The sequence below is a fragment of the Marmota marmota genome, unplaced genomic scaffold, assembly GCF_001458135.2.
Source record: "Marmota marmota marmota unplaced genomic scaffold, marMar, whole genome shotgun sequence".
Lineage (NCBI taxonomy): Eukaryota > Metazoa > Chordata > Mammalia > Rodentia > Sciuridae > Marmota > Marmota marmota.
The window spans coordinates 16,863,934-16,885,600 of record NW_025999880.1 but is presented as its reverse complement, the minus strand read 5'-3'; the positions used below and the strand labels follow the sequence as shown (position 1 = coordinate 16,885,600).

The 21,667-nt window shown below is 46.2% G+C and overlaps 1 protein-coding gene across 2 annotated transcripts; it reads right to left on the bottom strand.

Moving 5' to 3' along the window:
• Positions 1-2,884: 2,884 nt before the first annotated feature.
• On the bottom strand, positions 2,885-19,561 carry LOC107150593 (keratin, type I cytoskeletal 16). Of its 2 annotated transcripts, XM_015495730.2 has the most exons (8): positions 18,753-19,561; positions 18,225-18,307; positions 17,942-18,098; positions 17,668-17,829; positions 17,447-17,572; positions 16,930-17,150; positions 16,793-16,842; positions 16,399-16,668 (listed from the first exon to the last, which is right to left on the bottom strand). In XM_015495730.2, the coding sequence occupies exons 1-8, from the start codon at positions 19,248-19,250 to the stop codon at positions 16,550-16,552; spliced, it is 1,416 nt and encodes a 471-aa protein (XP_015351216.1). In that variant the 5' UTR covers positions 19,251-19,561; the 3' UTR covers positions 16,399-16,549. The 2 variants fall into 2 exon arrangements, with proteins under 2 accessions (XP_048647478.1, XP_015351216.1); XM_048791521.1 differs by lacking the exons at positions 16,399-16,668; positions 16,793-16,842 and adding an exon at positions 2,885-2,898 and having other exon boundaries at positions 16,926-17,150; positions 18,753-19,560.
• Between the last annotated feature and the right edge of the window lie 2,106 nt (positions 19,562-21,667).

The window sequence follows — 21,667 nt, the reverse complement described above, 5'->3', positions numbered from 1 at the left end:
CTGGGCATCAGGGAGGGGCAGGATTCTCAGAATTGCATCTTTCCTTCCCACCAATTTCTCTGGCTACTTCACAAATAGATAACTGCTCATGGGGCCTGGGGTGCTTTTAATTTTGAATTTTGAAATAATTTTAAATTCTCAGAAAAAGTGACAAAAAATGTTTAAAGAGTTTGTCTGTACCCTTCATCCAGCTTCCCCTAATAACATATTCCATAAGCATTGTACAATATTCACAACCAGTAAATTAGCATTGGCACAATGTCATTAATTAACTACCGTCTTTCCTGAGATTTTGCCAGTTTTCCACTGATGTTCCCTTTCTGTTACAGGATCTGATTTGGGATCCTACATTGTTTGGGGCTGGCATATCGCCTTAGTCTCCTTCAAACTGTGACAACTCCTCTGTCTTTCCTGGTCTTTCATGACCTTGATGCTTTTAAAGAGTACCGATCATTTATCCTTTACAACATCCCTCAGTTTGAGTTTTCCTGTTGTTTGCTCATGCTCAGACTAAAGTTATTCATTCTAGCAAGAAACCCATAGAAATAGTGTTGGGTCCTTCTTATTCCTCCTATTCAGTCATATAGGACAGATATGTTGATGTGTCTTATTGCGGTGACGTTGACCATGTTCACTGGGCTAAGGTGACATCTGCTAGAATTGTCCACTATGAAGTTTCTATTTTTCCCTAAGAAATACCTTGAGGAAGATATTGAAAGCTAGTAACAAATTCCATTTCTCCTCCAACTTTCACCCACTAAATTATGTGTTGCCCAGTGGGCTCAAGAGCCTTATTGAGGGCTGGGGCTGAGGCTCAGTGGACGAGTGCTCACCTAGCATGCATGAGGCACTGGGTTCAATCCTCAGCACCACATAAATGTAAGATATAGTGTTTGCCTAAAACATAAGAATAAATATTTTTTTAAAAAAAGAACCTTATTGATTCTGGACTCTTTGAAGGACGGTGTGGGTGCCGGGAGAGACTTGGAGTTACAGACCTAGAAAAAGAATTCTCTTGCTCCCTCCTCTAACCCCCAAGCCAGACTGGGTGTCCTCAAACCCTCTCCAGGGCCTGCCTAGGACACGCCATACTGGCTCTCCTTGGAGAGATACCAAGTGTCTCTCTAATTACCACTGCCTAGAGTCTTTTTCTAGGCCTTGAGAGCCTTTTCAGGAAGAAGTAGGTAGTCAAGGTCCTTCCCGGGCCCCAGGTGGGAAGTCTGAGGTCCAGTGACAAATTGTTATTAGACCCCCAGGGTCTTCCCAGAACTGGGCTTCTTTCCTTCTCTGCTGGCCCCCTTCACGCCTCAGGCATCTGTGTATAGCACTCAGGACTGTCAATTGCAGGGATAATGGTCTGGGGCCTAAGCAGCCTCAGCTCCCAGAGGGCAGGGCTAGGGTAGGGACAAGGAGCAGGTGAGCAGGCAGGACTGCAGGCACGGGAGTTCACTGAAAGCCTAGAGCACCTTTCTGAGGCCCTGCAGTCCCCTTTTCCCTAGAGAGTTCTGCCACCCACTGCTTTCCCAGGCCAGCCTGCCCATCTGGGCCAAGCGTCCACGTCAGAGTCTGGTATGACAACAGGCAGGCCAAGCTAAGTGTTTCAATGTCCATGGCCTGGTCTGAGCCTCTTAGCTATGCTGCAAAAGCTAGTGGAACAAGAGCTAATCATCCCACATTGTAGATGACAAAGGCCCAGGTGTCAAGGAGCTTCTCAGTGTCCACAACAAGAAGATACTCAGGATTCAGCCCCACTTTGCCTGGTTTCCACCTTCACTTTCTGCCGGGTTTCTGTTCTCGAGACTAAAAGGCTCAGGGGTCACTCTAGTTAAACTGGGCTAACTGGGCTGCACGAAATAACCACACAAGAGACACAAATACCTTTTTCTTTGGGGTTGCTGTGACAGCTCCTCTGACCTTAAGGATCCGCAGAAAGAGAGGAGAAGCTATTCAAATGAGGCAAGGGGTCAGGTTTCAGGGGGCTGAGTCTATCTTCATGATGTCCACTGTCAGCAGGTTGACTGACACCTGGGTAGGCCACACCCAAGGGCACAGGAAGAGGAGGGGACACACACAAGGCACTTCCATGGAAGATTCTATCCAGGGCAAGGTGTTATATTACAAAGGAACAGGTGAGCATAGCTTCACCCATGGGGCTGTTGCAAGACACACCCATTTCTGTGACTGAGCGCTTCAGCACCCAGCTGGGGAGTGTAACTCAGTCACCTGTAAGGTTGGCCTCAAACAACTTTCAAATGACAGTTCACCTCCTGCTAGAAAGTCCCCAAAATTCAGGGTCAAAAGGGCCTCAGAAGTCATCTAGATCAATGTCGTAAGTTTATAAGGGGAAATCATGAGACCCTGAAAAGGGAAGGGGCATGTCCAAAGTCCCACAGCACAGTCTCCTTCAAAAGTAAAAAATATTTAACAGTATCACCAGGGCTCTGAGCGAGGCAGGATGACATTATGTTCTGTGTCTGCACCCCAGAGTGACATTCATGTTGTTAAGAACATGGAGAGCCATGCACAGTGGCACACACCTGTAATCCCAGTGGCTTGGTAGGCTGAGACAGGAGGATCATGAGTTCAAAGCCAGCCTCAGCAAAAGCAAGACACTAAGCAATTCAGTGAGACTCTGTCTCTTTTTTTTTTAATATTTATTTTTTAGTTTTCAGCGGACACAACATCTTTGTTTGTATGTGGTGCTGAGGATCGAACCCGGGCCGCACACATGCCAGGCGAGCGCACTACCGCTTGAGCCACATCCCCAGCCCGAGACTCTGTCTCTAAATAAAATTCAAAATAGGGCTGGGGATGTGGCTCTGTGGTAGAGTGCCCCTGGGTTTCAAACCCTGGTACCAAAAAAAAAAAAAAAGAAAAAGAAAACACAGAGTCAGGTGGCTAAGAATCAGCAACAGATTAGTTCATAACGCCTCCATGAGTCCCCAGTAGAGGGAAAATACAGTTTAAATTCTCCAGCCCATTACCCATGTTGCACCCCTCCCCAGTAAATCAAGTCCCATCCTCAACAGGTCAGTCTCCTCACTGACCCCTACATCCCCATCCATCCCCTAGCCTCTAACTAAATGTCCACATCTGTCCTCTCTTCCTACCCAAATCCCTCACTTTCTTTAGGACAAAGTCTCTGCTCAATACATAGCTTAAAATGTGATTTCTGAAGACTATGTGGCATAAAGCCGGTGCTCATTGAAGGAAGGAAGAACAGGGTGGGAGAGGGTGAGGAGACAAGGAGGAAGAGGAAAAATGGGGGGAAAGCAAGGGAATGTGGAAAAGTAGATGACTAGATGGATGGGTGGGTGGATGGATGGATAATGGGTTACCAGATGGATGCATGCATGGTAGATCAATGAATGGAGGGTGATTGAGCAGATGGTTGGGTAAATGGAAGGAAAGATGATAGATGGACAAGGGAGTAGATGGCTGGAAGGAAGAAATGATAATGGATGGATGGATGGGTGGATGGACAGAGGGATGACTAAAAGGAAGGTGGAGGATGGGTGGGCAGGTGTTGAGGGATAAATGGAGCTCAGAGAAAGGGCAGGCAGCCCAGCCCAAGCATCCGAGAGGAGCTCTTAACCAACGGAACCTTGAAGATAAATGGATACTAAGCAAGCCAAAAAAAGAGGAAAAGATATCCCCTTTGCTCAGTGAAGCCCCTGAGCAGAGACGAACAGGTGTTAAACAGGTCTGATGGGAACTGCAAACAGTTAAATATGGCTGCCACTGTCCGGCCCCTGATAGGAAGGCACTGAGGATCTCAGACTTCATCCTGAAAACATCGGGGCTAGTGAAGGGCTCTAAGCTGGGCAGTGATGCTGTTGGGTATGTTTCCAAAGGTCACTGTGGTATCTCGTGGCACACACTTGAGAGGAAAACTGGTAGGGAGGACTCACAATTATCCAGGTAAAGGATGGTGTTGGCTCAGACCTCTCCTCTCCCAGGAAGTCCCACCCCGGCACTTCATGTCACTTTTCTCTCCTTCTGTCCTTCCACTGCCTCTGTGATCTGAGCCCCCATCATTATTCTACGCCATGCCTTAGGGAGTCACAGAATCTCTCACATAGTAGGTGCCTGGTGATAACTTGGGTCTGGTGAGGAAGGCACAGCCCTTGCCCTGTCCACCCAGTCTGATGTTGGAGGGTAACCAAGCCCAGGGTTTTCTCTATCCCATAGGCTCAGGGGAACCCAGAGCTGAGGAGCAGCAGAGTAGGGTGGTAGCATTCAGAAGCTTCTTGGAAAGGGTGCTTTGACTCAGATTTGAAAGCAGGAAGAGGCCTGAAGGGTGGAGTGGGGAGGGCATTCCCAGCTGGGGGCATGGCTGTGGGAACTCCAGGCCTCAGCAGATGAGTCACCCAAGAGTCAGCACTTAGGTCAGAATAGCTGGGTCAGAAGTCTTTTTGAGGCCAGGATGGAGGGACAAGGACACAGGGAAAGAAGCAATGTTAAGAAATGAAAGGAGTTGTTTCCACCAGTCAGAGGCTTCAGAGATCCAGCATCTTGCAGCCCACCCCCCTTCCTGGACTGAAAGGTGTCACAACTGAAGAAGAAGCAGGACCTCCCCTGTCCGAAAGACTGTGGTTCAAGTCAGACTCCACCCCCAAACAGACATGAGACCTTGACAAGCCACAGCAGCCTCCACGCCTCAGTGTCCTGCCACATGGGCATGAAGATAGTTCCCACCTGGCAGGGGCATCAAGAGGAGTAGATAATTCAGAGTGAGTGGCTGCCAAGGAGCTTGGTGCAAAGTCAGTGTTTGATTTTTTAAAAATCCTTAAATTAAGCCCAGAGTTCAACCAGTGGAGGTAAGAGTGAGCGCAAAAGAGAACAGGTATCAAAATTCAGGCAAAGATCTTGAGGTAGAAAACAAAGAAGAGTCCTGAACAGGGCTGGCCTCTGGAGTGATGGAGGGGGAACAGGCAGGGAGGCCAGGGGGAGAGCTCGGAGGCCATCAGTGATGATCTAGGTCTGTAAGAACCTAGCCAGGATGGAGTCTGTGGGACCCTGCTGAGGAAGAGGGAAAAGCACACGATCCTCTGAGGCTGGGGGCCCAGTGCTGGCTTCCCTTGACCTCGACTAGGGGCTGAGGAGGCAGGAGCTCAGTTCTCATGTAGTCCTGAGACCAAGGAGATCCCCTAGATCATTCAGCATCAGCCAGAGCTGGTTCTTCTCCTCCAGCCTTGACTCTGGGGGCAATGGAGGCAATATCTGCAATACTTTTATGTCCCCCGGTTCCAAAAGAGGGCTTGGCTTAGGAAAAAAGACATATTCTATCATAAAACTAAAACTATCCAGCAAGAGTAGAAGATAAATCAAGAATTTGGTTAAAATTAAAGAAATGAAATTAGCTTATAGAAAAAAGAAAGAAAGAAAGACAGGAAGAAAGAAAGAAAGAAAGAAAGAAAGAAAGAAAGAAAGAAAGAAAGAAAGAAAGAAAGAAAGAAAGAAAGAAAGAAAGAAAGAAAGAAAGAAAGAAAGAAAGAAAGAAAGAAAGAAAGAAAGAAAGAAAGAAAGAAAGAAAGAAAGAAAGAAAGAAAGAAAGAAAGAAAGAAAGAAAGAAAGAAAGAAAGAAAGAAAGAAAGAAAGAAAGAAAGAAAGAAAGAAAGAAAGAAAGAAAGAAAGAAAGAAAGAAAGAAAGAAAGAAAGAAAGAAAGAAAGAAAGAAAGAAAGAAAGAAAGAAAGAAAGAAAGAAAGAAAGAAAGAAAGAAAGAAAGAAAGAAAGAAAGAAAGAAAGAAAGAAAGAAAGAAAGAAAGAAAGAAAGAAAGAAAGAAAGAAAGAAAGAAAGAAAGAAAGAAAGAAAGAAAGAAAGAAAGAAAGAAAGAAAGAAAGAAAGAAAGAAAGAAAGAAAGAAAGAAAGAAAGAAAGAAAGAAAGAAAGAAAGAAAGAAAGAAAGAAAGAAAGAAAGAAAGAAAGAAAGAAAGAAAGAAAGAAAGAAAGAAAGAAAGAAAGAAAGAAAGAAAGAAAGAAAGAAAGAAAGAAAGAAAGAAAGAAAGAAAGAAAGAAAGAAAGAAAGAAAGAAAGAAAGAAAGAAAGAAAGAAAGAAAGAAAGAAAGAAAGAAAGAAAGAAAGAAAGAAAGAAAGAAAGAAAGAAAGAAAGAAAGAAAGAAAGAAAGAAAGAAAGAAAGAAAGAAAGAAAGAAAGAAAGAAAGAAAGAAAGAAAGAAAGAAAGAAAGAAAGAAAGAAAGAAAGAAAGAAAGAAAGAAAGAAAGAAAGAAAGAAAGAAAGAAAGAAAGAAAGAAAGAAAGAAAGAAAGAAAGAAAGAAAGAAAGAAAGAAAGAAAGAAAGAAAGAAAGAAAGAAAGAAAGAAAGAAAGAAAGAAAGAAAGAAAGAAAGAAAGAAAGAAAGAAAGAAAGAAAGAAAGAAAGAAAGAAAGAAAGAAAGAAAGAAAGAAAGAAAGAAAGAAAGAAAGAAAGAAAGAAAGAAAGAAAGAAAGAAAGAAAGAAAGAAAGAAAGAAAGAAAGAAAGAAAGAAAGAAAGAAAGAAAGAAAGAAAGAAAGAAAGAAAGAAAGAAAGAAAGAAAGAAAGAAAGAAAGAAAGAAAGAAAGAAAGAAAGAAAGAAAGAAAGAAAGAAAGAAAGAAAGAAAGAAAGAAAGAAAGAAAGAAAGAAAGAAAGAAAGAAAGAAAGAAAGAAAGAAAGAAAGAAAGAAAGAAAGAAAGAAAGAAAGAAAGAAAGAAAGAAAGAAAGAAAGAAAGAAAGAAAGAAAGAAAGAAAGAAAGAAAGAAAGAAAGAAAGAAAGAAAGAAAGAAAGAAAGAAAGAAAGAAAGAAAGAAAGAAAGAAAGAAAGAAAGAAAGAAAGAAAGAAAGAAAGAAAGAAAGAAAGAAAGAAAGAAAGAAAGAAAGAAAGAAAGAAAGAAAGAAAGAAAGAAAGAAAGAAAGAAAGAAAGAAAGAAAGAAAGAAAGAAAGAAAGAAAGAAAGAAAGAAAGAAAGAAAGAAAGAAAGAAAGAAAGAAAGAAAGAAAGAAAGAAAGAAAGAAAGAAAGAAAGAAAGAAAGAAAGAAAGAAAGANATACAAGAGGAAGTGAGGGGAAAGGGAAAAATAATACAAGGGGGACAAATGAATGTCAGTAGAGGGGGCAGAGAGAGAAGAGGGGAGGGGAGGGGAGGGGAGGGGGGATAGTAGAGGATAGGAAAGGCAGCAGAATACAACAGACACTAGTATGGCAATATGTAAACCAATGGATGTGTAACTGATGTGATTCTGCAATCTGTATATGGGGTAAAAATGGGAGCTCATAACCCACTTGAATCAAAGTGTGAAATATGATATATCAAGAACTATGTAATGTTTTGAACAGCCAACAATAAAAAATTAAAAAAAATAAATAAATAAAAAATCACAGGAAAGCCTTCTGCATGGCTCAATATGGTCAGTGACTGGATTCCTAAGACTAACCCAGCAGGTATACATATCCCCCCGACCCATGACCAAGAAGTGTCTGGTATCAAAAGAAGGGGGCACAGACCTGGCCCAACTCTTAATGATCCAAACAGTCATCCCAAATTGTGGGATGGGGATAGTTACAGGGAAGAAGAAGGCTAACTATACCTGACACTCAGCTCTGGGTTTCCTGGCAGCCAAGATAAAAGGGAAACATGGAATTTAAAACTCTCACTAATTGGAGGCACATCTGCCAGTCAGGACAGACACAAGCATCTTCTAAGATCTCAGAAGACGGTCTTCATAGAATCAGAAGAGACAGAGAGGCTTCAGTTTACGGAGCTCCTGCTGTGCCAGGAACTCAGTATCTCTTTGAATCCTAACAACCTTTCTGTGACAAGGGCTATCTACAGACTTCAAGAGGAGGCCTCCCTGGGCCTCAGGCCCCAAGAGCCAGTGTCTCCTGAAGCTCCTGCCTCCTGGAATTCTCCTCCAGCTACTACTAAATATGTGGGTGTCCCAAAAGTGCCAAGCAGCCCTAAAAATCCAAATACCCTGAACCTGGCAGCATCACAGCTTGCCTTCTGCAGGCACCAACCTCCAAACACTTCTGGGCACTCAGTGGCCAACTTTATCATGTTCTTAAATCTAAACAATCAATAAATCAAGCTCTGATAATAGTGTTTATTATTTTCATGGTGTAAATACCCCCACCATGACCAACTTCCACCAATGGAGGTGAAGTCACTTAACATAGAGTTGGGGAGAGATGTACAGTAACACACCCGTATATAGAATATCCACCATATGGAATAAAATAATTATAAGTAACCTGGAGAGCACAGGTGTAGTAAATGTAGTAAAATAAGCTGGAAGTAATGGGCTTTATGTATTACCTTTGATCTCGATGTAATTTAATTAACCCTAAGCTTATAGAATTTAATTGTTAAATGCTGGCTATGTTTAACAGTCAGCTTGAAAAATTCCTGAAATTTGAACCTTGGCACTCAAGAGCCAATATAAGGCAGCTCCAGCATGCCGATGGGCCTTGCAGTTTAGGCCATTAAACAATAGACTAGGAGAAGCAAGCAAAAAGCAAAGCAACCCTGCTTCCCAGTGAAAGAGGGAAAACAGATTGGAAGAAGGAGGAGAAGAGTTGGTGGCCCCAGTGATAAGAGGAGACTATCCAGGTGGACAGAAGTGGAGGCTGCATCCAGAAGCTACCCAGGCTTCACCAGCCTAATCAAGATCTGCCTGCCCCCAGGCAGCCCCATGGGAACCCTGGTGGCAGGGTGCAAGACTGGGTGGCCACATTCTCTGGTCTTTTTTCAAGGGATCCCAACAACAGGATTCTATTAATTGACTTCTCTGTCAGTATCCAGAGAGGATCCCTCTGCTGCCATACCCAGGGGGTGTCTGTCCTCGTGCTCTCCCTGTTTGAGTGATGTCTTTTGTGTCCAAAGATTTGGTTTACACTTCTTCCAACTTAACCCACATGGACAACAGCCCCTTCAAAGAGCAATGGAGGGTGGGAGGTGAGGGTCCCAGGCATGTGGGAGGTAACGGAGGTGGTGGTGGTGATGATGGTGGAATGGTGGTAATAATGATATGGAGTGGGGTGGTAGGGATGATGATATTGGGTATAGCAGTGGTGTTGTAGCAATGGGGATGGAGATGATAATGGTATGGGATGTGATGATTGTGGTAGAGACAGTGGTGATGGAAGAGGTGGTAGAAAAGGGAAGTTTGTAACACTTTTGTTACAATGTTTTTGACACCCCTGAGTTGAGTCTTGGTAGAAGGAACAGAACCAGTTTAAGCAGCTCTTCCCTGAGGCTAGCTTAGAGGTGAAACTAACCTCTACCATGGTCACCACCCCCACACACACTAGAGCCACCTCCAGGAGAAAGAGGACAAAGAGCACCTTCCCTACCTGCCTGCTATAAAAAGTATTTCATTTAAGTCCAGGGTAGCTCCTGAGTTGTCGCTGTAGTACCACCCTGCTCCTACCCAGAGCCCAGCACAACACCTGGTCCAGAGTAGTCTTAAGTGAACTTGGGCTGAATTCACTGAACTACCACTAGAACTTGATTTCTCTACAAACCTAAGCAAGTCAAATGAGGCCAGGGGTCTGCCCTCCTGGGAGCCATTCTGACACCCTACCTACCATCCATACATCCTAGGGTAAGTTGCTTAGCCTCCTTGAGCCTCAGTTTCTTCACCTGTAATAGGATGAGTCAGGTGAATGGAGCTGACAGAGAGCACACAGGGAGGAGGCATTTGCTCCAGTGTAGTCTTGAGAGTCAGTCCACCAGCCCTGCTGCAAGAGTTCACTGAGGCAATAAAGGGTTGGGCCCCTTTGAAAACTGTCACAAAGAAGAGGAAAGGAGCGAACAAATATTTATTGGGTACCTACTGTGTGTTTTGTCTACCCTTTGTCACTTTTAATCCTCACATGACCCCTTCAGGTAGACACTGATACCCTGAAGTTACCGATGAGGAAATTAAGACTCATAAACAAGAGGATCTTCTCAACTTCGCCCTCAAAGTTCAAACCCAAGTTGGCCTCGACCCTCCACACCACTTTTTTCAAAAGATTACAATCTTACTTTAGTTATTTTTTTTCTTTTGGTTATCACTTTTAATGGACTAATCATATTATCATCTGATCACAACGTAAATTAAAAACATATGCTATGGTAATATAAAATTGACAGGTCAGATTAGCGAGGAACTTGATGTGGTATTCAACAAATTAACTGAATCTTTGATGTTTAATTTTTTTTCCCTGGTGCTAGAGATTGAACCCAGTGCCTTGTGCCTGTTCAATTTTGGTTTGATTTTTTTTATTCATACACATGCATGCACAATTTTATGCATAAGTATAAAAGTTTGTGCACCATTTTTTCCCTTCCTATTTTTCTTGGATCCCTGTAGCCCCCTACCTGTTCCCTCCATTCACATCCTTCCACCCCAACCTCAAGGCAATCTATGTTAATAGTTTCATATGTATCTGTTCATACTTCTGGTGTAATCATACATACATACATACATACTATATGCATATATGTAAATGAGAAATGTGGGATCTGTTATTGTTTATTTCACATAAGTAAAATCAATATACTATATATGCTCTTCTCTCTCCCCAATACCTGGAGGAATCCCTCCTTGCCATCTGACATGGGTCCAATTTATTGACCTTGATGACTACCTAATACTCCATGGTATAAACGGATCATTATTTAACAACCCATTCGTTACCAGTACAAAATTTGCTTTTCATTTTCTCTCTCTACCAATAATGCAGCAATAAATATCCTCATATGTATATCCTTTTATTTCTATGAATTAAATATTAAATGAAACCCCCTAAATAACCAACAAATCATCTTTGCTATTGATTCCCACATCATGAGGCTGGAAAATCGTCTTGGAGGATAAAAACTTTGGGACTAGACAAGACTAATCAATGTTTTCTTTTTCTACATATCATTTATGTTGTCATACTCTCCATGTGGTAGCTAAAAGCTTAAGGGGGAAAAAAGTATATCTGTTTGATAAGCAATAATTTTATAGTTGGAGGAGAAAGAGGGACCCCTGCAGCCCAGCAATGTGTTAGCAGGGAGTGAAGTAAAAAAAAATGGGGTCTCCTCCTGCGCAGCCGCCATCTTTGCCTTACCACATCTCCATCTGCACAAAGCCATCAGTGGCCATGGAGCTACATCTGCCCATGGTGGTGATCCACCTAGCACCTTAGAGGAAGGAGCAGGTCAAGATCTCCACTGGCTTGGTGCCTCAGCTCTGGTAGATAGGGCTCCATCCCTCCAGGACTCAATGGGTATTCACTCTCTCATCTACCTACCCATGGAAGCTGCCTGGTGCTGGTATAGTGAGAGGCACACGGAACGCACAGAAGTACTTGAGTACTTCACAGAAATCTGAAGGAGCAGAGACTTCTAAACCAAAGATCCATGGCTTGACTCCACAAATCTTGACTGAGCACCCCTTGTGTGTAAGGTACTGTCTAAGGGTTGTTGTTGACTAGAAAACAAAAAGTTTCCTTTGTGTCTGTCTTTCAGGGAGCTGTCAGAAAGTCTGAAACATGCTGCAGCGGTGGGAAAGCAAGCATAGCCAGTTGCTTATCTCAGACACCAGGAGAGACACTGAGCTTTTTATAGCTCTTGGAAACAATGGCTCCAAAGAAAGCAAAACCTTACGAGTTGACCACTAATTCATTTACATCAGCAGATACACTTTATGGGCTATCATTAATTCTTACTCTAGTTATTGTCTTAGCACTTCATGCAATTATCTAAAATAGTATTTCACAAACTCTGACACTAACTCAAGCCTAAGGAATTCGAGGGTGTGTTCCAAATAGACAAGTTAGAGGCACAGAGGGAGTGTTCAATCTCCTCACCTCGGGTCCAGGATTTTAGAAGTGGGAGAGGCCGTCAAAAGCCAGATGCAGTCTGAATTGGGACTTGAACCTGAGTTAGAGAAATCCAAGCAGTAAGCATTCCTAGATGGAAAAGCTAGTTCCTTTATTGAAACAAAAACTCACATTTCTGCTTTGATATTGTCCTTCTTTAAATGAATCCAAATGTTATATATAACTAAAAGAACCAATAAAAAAACTTAAAGGTAAATGTTCCATTAACACAAGATACAGCAACGAACAAGAAAAACATGGCTCTTGCTCTCAGGGGTTTTACTAACAAGCTGTCAGACCCTGAGAATATTGTTGTGTTTGTTTGTTATGCCTCAATTACTTTAGAGCTTGCTATGATTTGAATAGGATCTCCCTGCCCCACAACTCATAATGAGTACGATCCCGAAAGTCATAAGAAAGTCATATGTTCATTGTAGCAAAAGGGGATAAACTTAATCAACTATGGTATTGGGGGGTATATAGCATCTTTGGAAAGTGGTTAGGTTTAGATAAGATCATTAGGGTAGAGACGCTATGGTAAGAAGAGAGACAGACCAGACACATCGACATAGGCGTATACACTCACCATCTCTTGCCAAGTGAAGCCCTGTACTACCTTGGAACTCTGCCAGCAAGAAGGCCATCACCTGAGGCCGAACCAGTGCCCGCCCACCTCCTGCCCAATCTGCTACTTTGAACCTTGACAGTCATGTGTCAAAATAAACCTCTTTTTCAGAACCAGCCTCTGAAATTTCATTATAGTAATGCAAGCCTGACAAACACAGATCTCAGTTTTCTCATCTGTCAAGCAGGGACCTTTCTTATGGAGCTTCCCAAGGGTCCATCTAAATATAGTATTTATATATCTAAACTAGTATTTCACAAACTCTGACAATAACTCAAGCCTAAGTAATCCAAGGGTGTGCACTGTGAAGACAGAGGCACAGGTAACTCTATGATATGTTTTTATAATACTAATAAAAGTAGAGGTTGTTCTGACATCTCGCTACTGAGCAACTCATGAACATCTGCAGCAGCCCTGGAGTTGAGTAGTAAGCCTGTCTATGTCCCTGTGTAAGGGCCTTCCATAATGTCAGCTTTAAAAGTGACACATGAGTCAACTTACACAAGAAGTATTTAAAAGGCAATGCTCAGTCAGTGTAAATGTTTGGAAATTCCCATTGCCTGCTTACAAACTATGCAGGTTGGCACAGCTTCATTTAAAATCAATTTCACAATACCAATCAAGAAGCTTAAAACATTTGTATCTTCTCACTTAGTAATTATGCTCCTGTAAATCTAGCCTAAGGAAATAATCTAAAATATTGGTGTAAGGGTTGTGCAGAAAGATGATCATTGCTGTGCTATTTTCAATAATAGCAGCAAACAGTGGCAACAACATTAGAAATGTATACACTTTTAATAATATAGAAAGATGTTTCTATTATAGTAATAATGAAAATGGATGCCAAGGGTGCTACTCAGTGATAGAGCACTTGCCTAGCGTGTACAAGGCCCTGGGTTCTATCCCCAGTAGCAAAAAAAAAAAAAAAGAATACAAGAATGCAAAATGGTATGAACGGTCAGTGTAATCATAGTTAGAATTATAATGTGTAGATATAAGCATATTTCGTGTGTGTGTGTTTTTGTGTGTTATGTGTGTTTATGAGCAAGAAACTTGTTACCAGTGGTTACCTTTGCATATTGGGATTTTGAGTTCTTCTGAGTCATAGGTTCACCCCATGATCTGGGGAGCAGATTTGATGAACAAGGTGTGCTTCACTAAAATTAAGAGGGGGAGTAGAGAGGCTGGGGTTGTGGCTCAGTGGTAGAGCGCTTGCCTAGCATGTGTGAGGCACTGGGTTTGATCCTCAGCACTATATAAAAATCAATAAATAAAATAAAAGTATTGTGTCCATCTACAACTAAAAATATTTTTTGAAAAAGAGGGGGAGGAGAGAAACAGGGAGATATGGGATTCAGAAAACAATGGATACAATACAGAAAAAATAAGGGATGCCCAGGATGAGAGTGAAGAGAAATTCTGGGATGACAGTTGGGCAGCAGGCCTGGGGAGCACTCAGAAAAGACTGGGGCAGGAGGACAGGGCTCCGGGAGAGACACCTTCAAGAAGCTGATACTAATGGAATACCATAAAGAAGAGACATACTTCCAGCCATGAGTTAGGGGACAAATGAATGATAGGTACATAGAAAACCTAAGCAAATTGAAAAATATGTATTTATTTCAAGGAAATTCAATATAGTAAAAAATATGATTTGACTATTGTTATTAGTTAAAGCTTCATCCCGGGGTTTCATAAACTGACTTCCAGACCACTCACGTATAATCGAATCAAGCCTTTAATGAAGCACACTGGTGGCGGCTGACCAGAACATAAAGCTGTTCCCCTGATCAGCCGAGAACAATTGCAAGGGCCCTCCTTATAAGCCTGAAAACCGCAAAAGGGATGTTCGGGGGTCTAGCCGATGCAAGCAAGCCAGGTTACAGAAGCGGGAGAGTGCAGTCAAGCGGTGGGAAGCCTAACCAATCACAGTTAGCCCAGTCACCCCAGTTACAGAAACAATGCCCCATTAGGTAGTTCCGTGTTCTAAAAGGTTTCTATAGCAAAAGGAAAAGAACATCTTGCCTCAGTCATGACCCTTCTACTTGCCATGGTTGTTCTACAGGATGAAGTCACAAAACAAAATGGAGTCACATTTGCTTCTACTACCACACTATGAATAATATATAAGTAGTCATACCAATGTAAACATTAAACATTTAACTAATGAAAAATATTAATATACTAAGAGGTGGGAAGAAGAGAAGAAGAAGTGGGGGGGGGGCGTTGGGGTTGTAGTTTAGTGGTAGAATGCTTGTCCCCCACGCATGAGCCACTGGGTTGGATCCTCAGTACCACATAAAAACAAATGAATAAAAATAAAGATATTTTTAAAAACGAAGTGGGGGGAACAATGCAATATATGAGAACTGAGCCCTCATCTTTCATAGGAAACCAAGTGATTAAAAACTACATTTTAAAAATCAAGAAATGGTAGTATACTCCTATTACTTAGAAATAAGAGGTAAGGGGCCAGGGTTGTGGCTCAGTGGTAGAGTGATTGCCTAGCATGAGTGAGGCACTGGTTTCAATCCCCAGCGTCACATAAAAATAAAAACAAATAAAATAAAGGTATTGTGTCCATCAACAGAATAAATAAATAAGGAAGGAAGTAAATACCAAAATAAACAGCTTATGTTGAAAATGGGGGGTAGGAAATTAGAAATGAGGTCCACTTGGAAATGGCTCTTTTTCACACACACACAAAAAGTATTAAGATGTTATACATATGTAGCTTTGTTTTTTTTTATTTAAAAATTATAAAGTTTGGGGCTGGGGCTGGGGCTCAGTGGTAGAGCACTTGCTTAGTATGCATGAGGCACTAAGTTCAATCCTCAGCACCACATAAAAATAAATAAATAAAATGAAAGTATTCTGTCCATCTACAACTACAAAAAAAATTTAAAGGCTTGGGGTGTTGCTCAGTGGTTAAGCACCCCAAAACCACCCCCCAAAAAACCCACTTAAAATTTATAAAGTATGGAAGCATCAGGAAGAAGGAACAGTGACTGAGAGGTGTGGGCCATGCAATTAGTCAGGAAGGGGTGACTCATGGGCACGGGGCAGGGAGAGGCAGCAGGACAGACTCAAGAGCTGAGTAGTAAAGGAAAGGGGAACCATCACAGATTATTAAGGTGGGGAGTCCTGATGACATCCTTGATCCAGAGCTTGACCACTTCTTATGAGAAAGGTCTTTGAGTAGAAATCAGGAATGGGAGAGATGGACAGCAAGAGGCCCCAGATAGTAGCCTGTGCCCGGTTCCAGGGAGAGAGGGAGAAGCTGTGAATGTGGTGGTAGCCACAGGGAAGAGGAAGACATGGGTGGCAAATATTGCCTAGGGGACTTGTCAGCATTCAGTTGACAGCTAAGGACAATCAGGAAGAGGAGGGCCTTGATGGAGTGGGGAAGACAATCCTCCATCAGAAGGTTCTCCCTTCCACCCTCCAACACCAGAGAGACAAAGGGTGGAGCTAAGAGCTCAAGCTTTGGAGTCTTTGAGGTTAAATACCTAAAACGGTAAAGTGATGGTCAGAGAAAGATATGGACTTTGTAGCCAAGTACACTTGAGTTTGAACTCCAAATGCCACTTCCTATCTGAACGGTTTTACCCAAGATTACTTAACCTCCCTGAATCCCAGGGGTGGTCAAGCCCAAAAGGAGCCCTGATCACAACAGCCCTCACAGGGTCGTTAGGGAGAATAATGAAGGAACTTCTGTGGAAGGCTTCAAAGGAGACCATCCACTCACATCCAAAGCCTCCCCCCTTCCTGTGTCTCCCGCCCACCCCACCCCGCCATGGCATGGCACTCTCCTAGCAAGACCCTTCCAGCTCCTCTGAGACACGTTGTTTCCTGCACCCCTCAGGGTATGGGGCCCCAGGAGGGTTCCTGGGAGAAACCTTCAACATCCCTCCCATCAGCTCAAGCACAGAGATCACACAGGTTTGCATCAACCAGAAAGTCAGCTTTATTAGCCCACCACCAGCACAGGGAAAGGGAGACAGCTGGGGCCGCGCTGGGAGAAAGGGTCCTGGCCCAGGCCTCCCTCCAGGAGGCGAGGCCTGCAGGTGGCAGGAGGTTCTGGGAGAGGCAGATCAGTTCCTGGAGCTCTGGATCTGGCTCTGGCTCTGGCTCTGGCTCTGGCTCTGGCTGAAGCTGGAGGAGCTCTGTTCCTTGAGGATGGGCCGGGTCTGGCGAGAGGATGAGGAGAAGACTGCAGGAGAGAGAGAGGAACGGAGGTGAGAAGGGCTCTGGGAGCTGAGCAGACTCCTGGGCAGACCCAGGGGCTCTGCAGAGAGGGGCTCGGCCACAGTGCCCAGGATCCCCAGGAACCTTACCTTCCCGGGAAGAATAGGATTGGCCAGATGAGTGCTGGGAGGATGAGAGGCTGTGGGGGAAAGAACGGGAGCATTAGATGAGCTGGACACTGCAGGGGGCTGAGAGGCTGAGAGGCAACACTGGCGGTCCCACTCACTGAGAGTCCTCGCCCTCCAGCAGGCGGCGGTAGGTGGCGATCTCCTGCTCCAGCCGCGTCTTCACGTCCAGCAGGATCTTGTACTCCTGGCTCTGCTGCTCCATCTCGCAGCGCAGCTGTGCCAGCTGCTCCTCCACGCTGCCAATCAGCCCCTGGATCTGGGCCAGCTGCATGCAGTAGCGGCCTTTGGTCTCCTCCAGGCTGTTCTCCAGGGATGCTTTCTGAAAATGGAGAAGGGAGAGGAAAGTCAACAGAGGTGTTCACACCTGTCCCTCCAGGTCTCTGGGCCATGTTTCCTGAGAGATGCAAGGATTTTTGACTCCAGCTGGGTCAGATAACATGGAGAAAAATATTTCACCATTCTAGGCCTTAATTTCTCCATTTCTACAATGGATACTATGGTGGCTCCAGTTCCACCAGTGGGGAAAAAAATATATAGGACTGGATTGTGACAGTGTTGCGGGGGGTGGCCACTGCTGGTGACTTGGGGGCTGCAGTGGGGCTTCATCCTTCATACCATGCTAAGCTGGGACTGCAGCTCGATCTCCAGGCCCTGGAACACTCTGCGGAGCTCAGTCACCTCACTGCGGCCGCTCTGTATCAGTTCGCTGTTAGAGGCCACTTCTTTGTTCAGCTCCTCAGTCTGAGATAGGAGACAGGAGCAAAAGGTGTGAGGCTCTCCTAAGCCTCCCCAGCTAGGAAGTCCTCCTGTAGGAGTGCAGAGGACCCAAGCCTCACCTTGCTTATGAACCAGGCCTCAGCATCTCTGCGGTTCTTCTCGGCCATCTGCTCATACTGGTCGCGCATCTCATTCAGGATGCGGCTCAGGTCCACACCAGGGGCCGCGTCCATCTCCACATTGACATCCCCACCAGTCTGACCCCTCAGGGCAAGCATCTCCTAGGAAGGGATAGAAGGGGATGTCAGATCAGCTGACCCCTCTCCTGAGCCTAGGCAGATCCGGCAACTCAACCAACCAGCCTCCTAACCCCAAAGCCGGCTATGGCCTCACCTCCTCGTGGTTCTTCTTCAGGTAGGCTAACTCCTCCTTGAGGCTTTCAATCTGCATCTCCAGATCGGCTCTGGCCAGGGTCAGCTCATCCAGCACCCTGCGCAGGCCGTTGACATCGGCCTCCACGGTCTGGCGCAGGGCCAGCTCATGCTCATACCTGGCAAGATAGAGTTCAGAGCCTCAGGTCCCCTCCTTAAGGTTCCCAAGGATTGATGTCTGGATGGATAGCCCTACTCCTTTGTCCCCTGCCCTCTGCCCTCAGCCCATCATGTTGGATGCTCACTTGGTTCTGAAGTCGTCAGCTGCCAGCCTGGCGTTGTCGATCTGCAGAATGGGCTGTGCATTCTCCATGGTGGCAGTAATGATCTGGAATGGGGATGACAGGACAGGAGGTCAGTCAAGGACCCTGCTGCTCAAGGGTGAAGAACAGAGAGGGACAAAAGGAGTCTTCCCAAACTTGAGGATCAGCTGTCTGGCAGGGCAAGCCCTATATTCCCCCAACCAGGCTAAGACACCTCTCCACTTGGCTCAGGGTGTACAAGGATGCACCCACATCTCCCGCCGCCCCTATCCTGGACCCAAAGCTGAGAAATTGAGCATGCAGTATAATGAACTCTTGCATGGAGATGCAGAGTTCCAGACCCAGCTGAGACACAGAAATGCTGAAAAGGGACCCTCTGACACCAGTTATCTGTCCACTCTCCAAAGGCATCTCTGTCTCCCTGTTTGTAAATGGAATTGCCAACAAGAGATTTACTCAAGGCCACTGCAGCCCTTGTCTCTCTCAAAACCCCAACCATCAGTCACCCACCTTGTTCCTCAGGTCCTCGATGGTCCTAAAGTAGGGGCTGTAGTCTTTGGTCTCGGAGGGCCGCTGCCTCTGGTACCAGTCTCGGATCTTCACCTCCAGGTCGGTGTTGGCCTCCTCCAGGGCGCGCACCTTGTCCAGGTAGGAGGCCAGGCGGTCGTTGAGGTTCTGCATGGTGATCTTCTCATTGCCAGACAGGAGGCCGCCATCGCCAACACCAAAACCAGCACCAAAGCCACCACCGAAGCCACCACCAAAGCCGCTACCTAGGGCCCCACCAAAGCTGCTGCTGCTGCTGAAGCCACCGCCATAGCCGCCCCCCATCCCGCAGGCTCCCCCAGAGGAGAAGCGGGAGGAGGTGACTGACAGGCCCCCATAGGTGCTGGGAGCCCGGCAGGATCCTCCGGCCAGGACAGAGGAGATGTGGCTGGAGCCACCACCAATGCCGCAGGAGCCATTCATGGAGCTGGAGGAGGTGAACTGGCGGCTGCAGGTGGTCATGGTGCCAAGGAGGAGGTGAGTGAGCGAGCGAGCGAGTCACCAGAGGGAAGAGAAAGGTGCTCAGGGCGGCTGAGAGGATGCTGTGGCATCTCAATCCCCGGGATCCTTTATATGCACCCGGGGAAGGCGTGGCCCTCCAACTGCTGACTCCGGGTTCCCCTCTGATTTCATCACTCCGGTCCCATCTGACTTCCTACTCTGGATTATTCAGCCCAGGGTGGACTCACTTCTCTGTGTGCGGTGCCGTCTCAGAGTTCCCGCCCAACTCTGGGGGTGTGGGGCCAAGTGAAAAACACGCACAACTCGGAGTTAGTAGTGACTCAGGCTGGGCGGCCGGGAGCCGGTTCCCATTCCTGGAGCCCCAGGGGCCTTGGTGCAGGCTGCTTTGTGGCAGTCGCGTCCCCAGGCAGTGAGTCAGCCCAACAGAAGGACTCCCTGCCCCACAGTGAATGCTTTGATTGAAAGAGCCCTCAGCGATGCCCTCCTGGGCTGTCTCGGGGTGCAGCTATGGGGGTTCAACATGCCAGGTTCATAGGAGAGAGCCGGGTTCATGGTGGAATTCTGTTTATCTCACTGTGTGACCCGAGGGTTCTCACCTCCCTTCTCTGGGCCTGTTTTTCCAAGGCTGGGCTGGAGGGTTGGGGCATCTTTTCTAGATCTAAAAATCCCAGGACTCTCTTTCCCCATTGGCTCTAGCCTGGTTCTGAGGTTGCCATGGAAACAGCACCCACTACCAGCTGCATTCCTAGGCTGCTCTCCACAGCCTACAGAGCCCAGACAGGTCCTCTGGTCCTTGGACACTAGCTTTCTCATCTGTACAAGGGGAGAACACACCACCAGCCACAAAGGAACAAGCAAGGAAGGCCCCTTGTCCCTGCCCCATGACCAGCCCTGCCCTTGGCCTCTCCTCAGCCTCCCATCCTTCCCTTGCAGCCCAGCTGCCCCTCACTCCACCTCTCCACTGTAGCACCCCACCCAGGGCCCTGCACCCCCACACTCCTACCTGATGAGCACCCCAACTCAGTACATGGCTCCTCTACTCCACCTACTGCCCTCACCTAACCTGGGGTACCCACCTTAGACTGTGGCGGGAGGGACACCCTGTCCTGCCACTAGTTTTATATGTGACCCCTGGTCCTGCCATGACCTCAGAGTCCCCACATGGAAAGAGTCCTGCCCAGGGACCAGTTCTCAACAGCTCTCTGTCATGTCCACAGATCCCAGGCTGGGCTTGGCAGCTTCATTCATTCAGCGGGGGAGGGGAGGAGGACACTACGAATCTCTGGTCCCCTGGCCCCTCAGGCACCACACAGACTGCCTGACTCCAACATGTTATATCCCGTTCTGTGAGGTGGGCCTCAGGTGGGTCTCCCACACTAGTCCATAGTCAAGGGAGCTGGCTTCCCAAGACATCATCAGTCAACAGGGGATAATATATGAGCCCCAGCCTGTCAGCTGTCCCAACCTATGCCCTGTCCACTATCCGGAGCCACTCTCGTTGAACTTCTTAAATGTATACAATTTTCCTGATCCTTGAATTAACCCTATAAAGTAAGGAGGACTGAGGGAGAATCAGAGAGAGGAAGGGATTCACCTAAAGTTCTCAGCGTTAAGCCTTGGAACAGAGGCTCTCCAAACTCCCACAATGCTCTGCAGGCAGGGGCCAAGGAACTTTAATTTCCACCCACCTCCCAGCAGTGCCTGGCATGAGCTCTGCCCACAGTGGTCATGACCTTGGCCTGAGAGCCTGCCCTGGCACTGAAAGCTGGAGGGAGGATTGGGGATCTGGGCCAAAACATAGAGGCCCCCTTGGGTGCTGTGGGGTGACCCGAGATGCTGGCCACTGTCCTTGTTCTGTGGTGTCTCGGTTGGGGTGAGAGAAGTCCAGAGAGGCCTGCCTGTGCCTGAACTGTGCTGGGACAGGAAATTCTGTCTCAGCATGACCAGAGCTGAGACACAGGGTTATTGCCACATCTCATTCAGGCTCATGGGCCATCAGCTCAGAGGTATGAACAGAGCTGATGCCGGCACTTTGGGGGCTGGACCTGGGAAAAAGAACCTGATAGTGCCTAACCCTAGCACAAAATATGAGTAAAGAGACTTCAGAATCAGGGACCAAAACCCCAGTGTCCAGGCCTGGAGTTCAACCACAGACTTCACCCTCAGGGCTAGTAATGGCCTCAAAGGCCACCAAGCCCCAACCAGAGAGAGAGTGAAAGACTGGCCCGGGGTTGAACACCACGCAAGTGGAGAAGCAGAGGCTGGGATCCAGCTCCAACTGCCCAGCCAAGGTCCACACCGGCTCTCAGCCTGGGGTCTCAGGGATCTCTTCATTCTCTGCCCCCAGTGTGTGTGTTTGTACCCCACCACTGAAGGTCTTGGGGTGTGCTCACTGCCCCATCAAACCACTCAGCCAA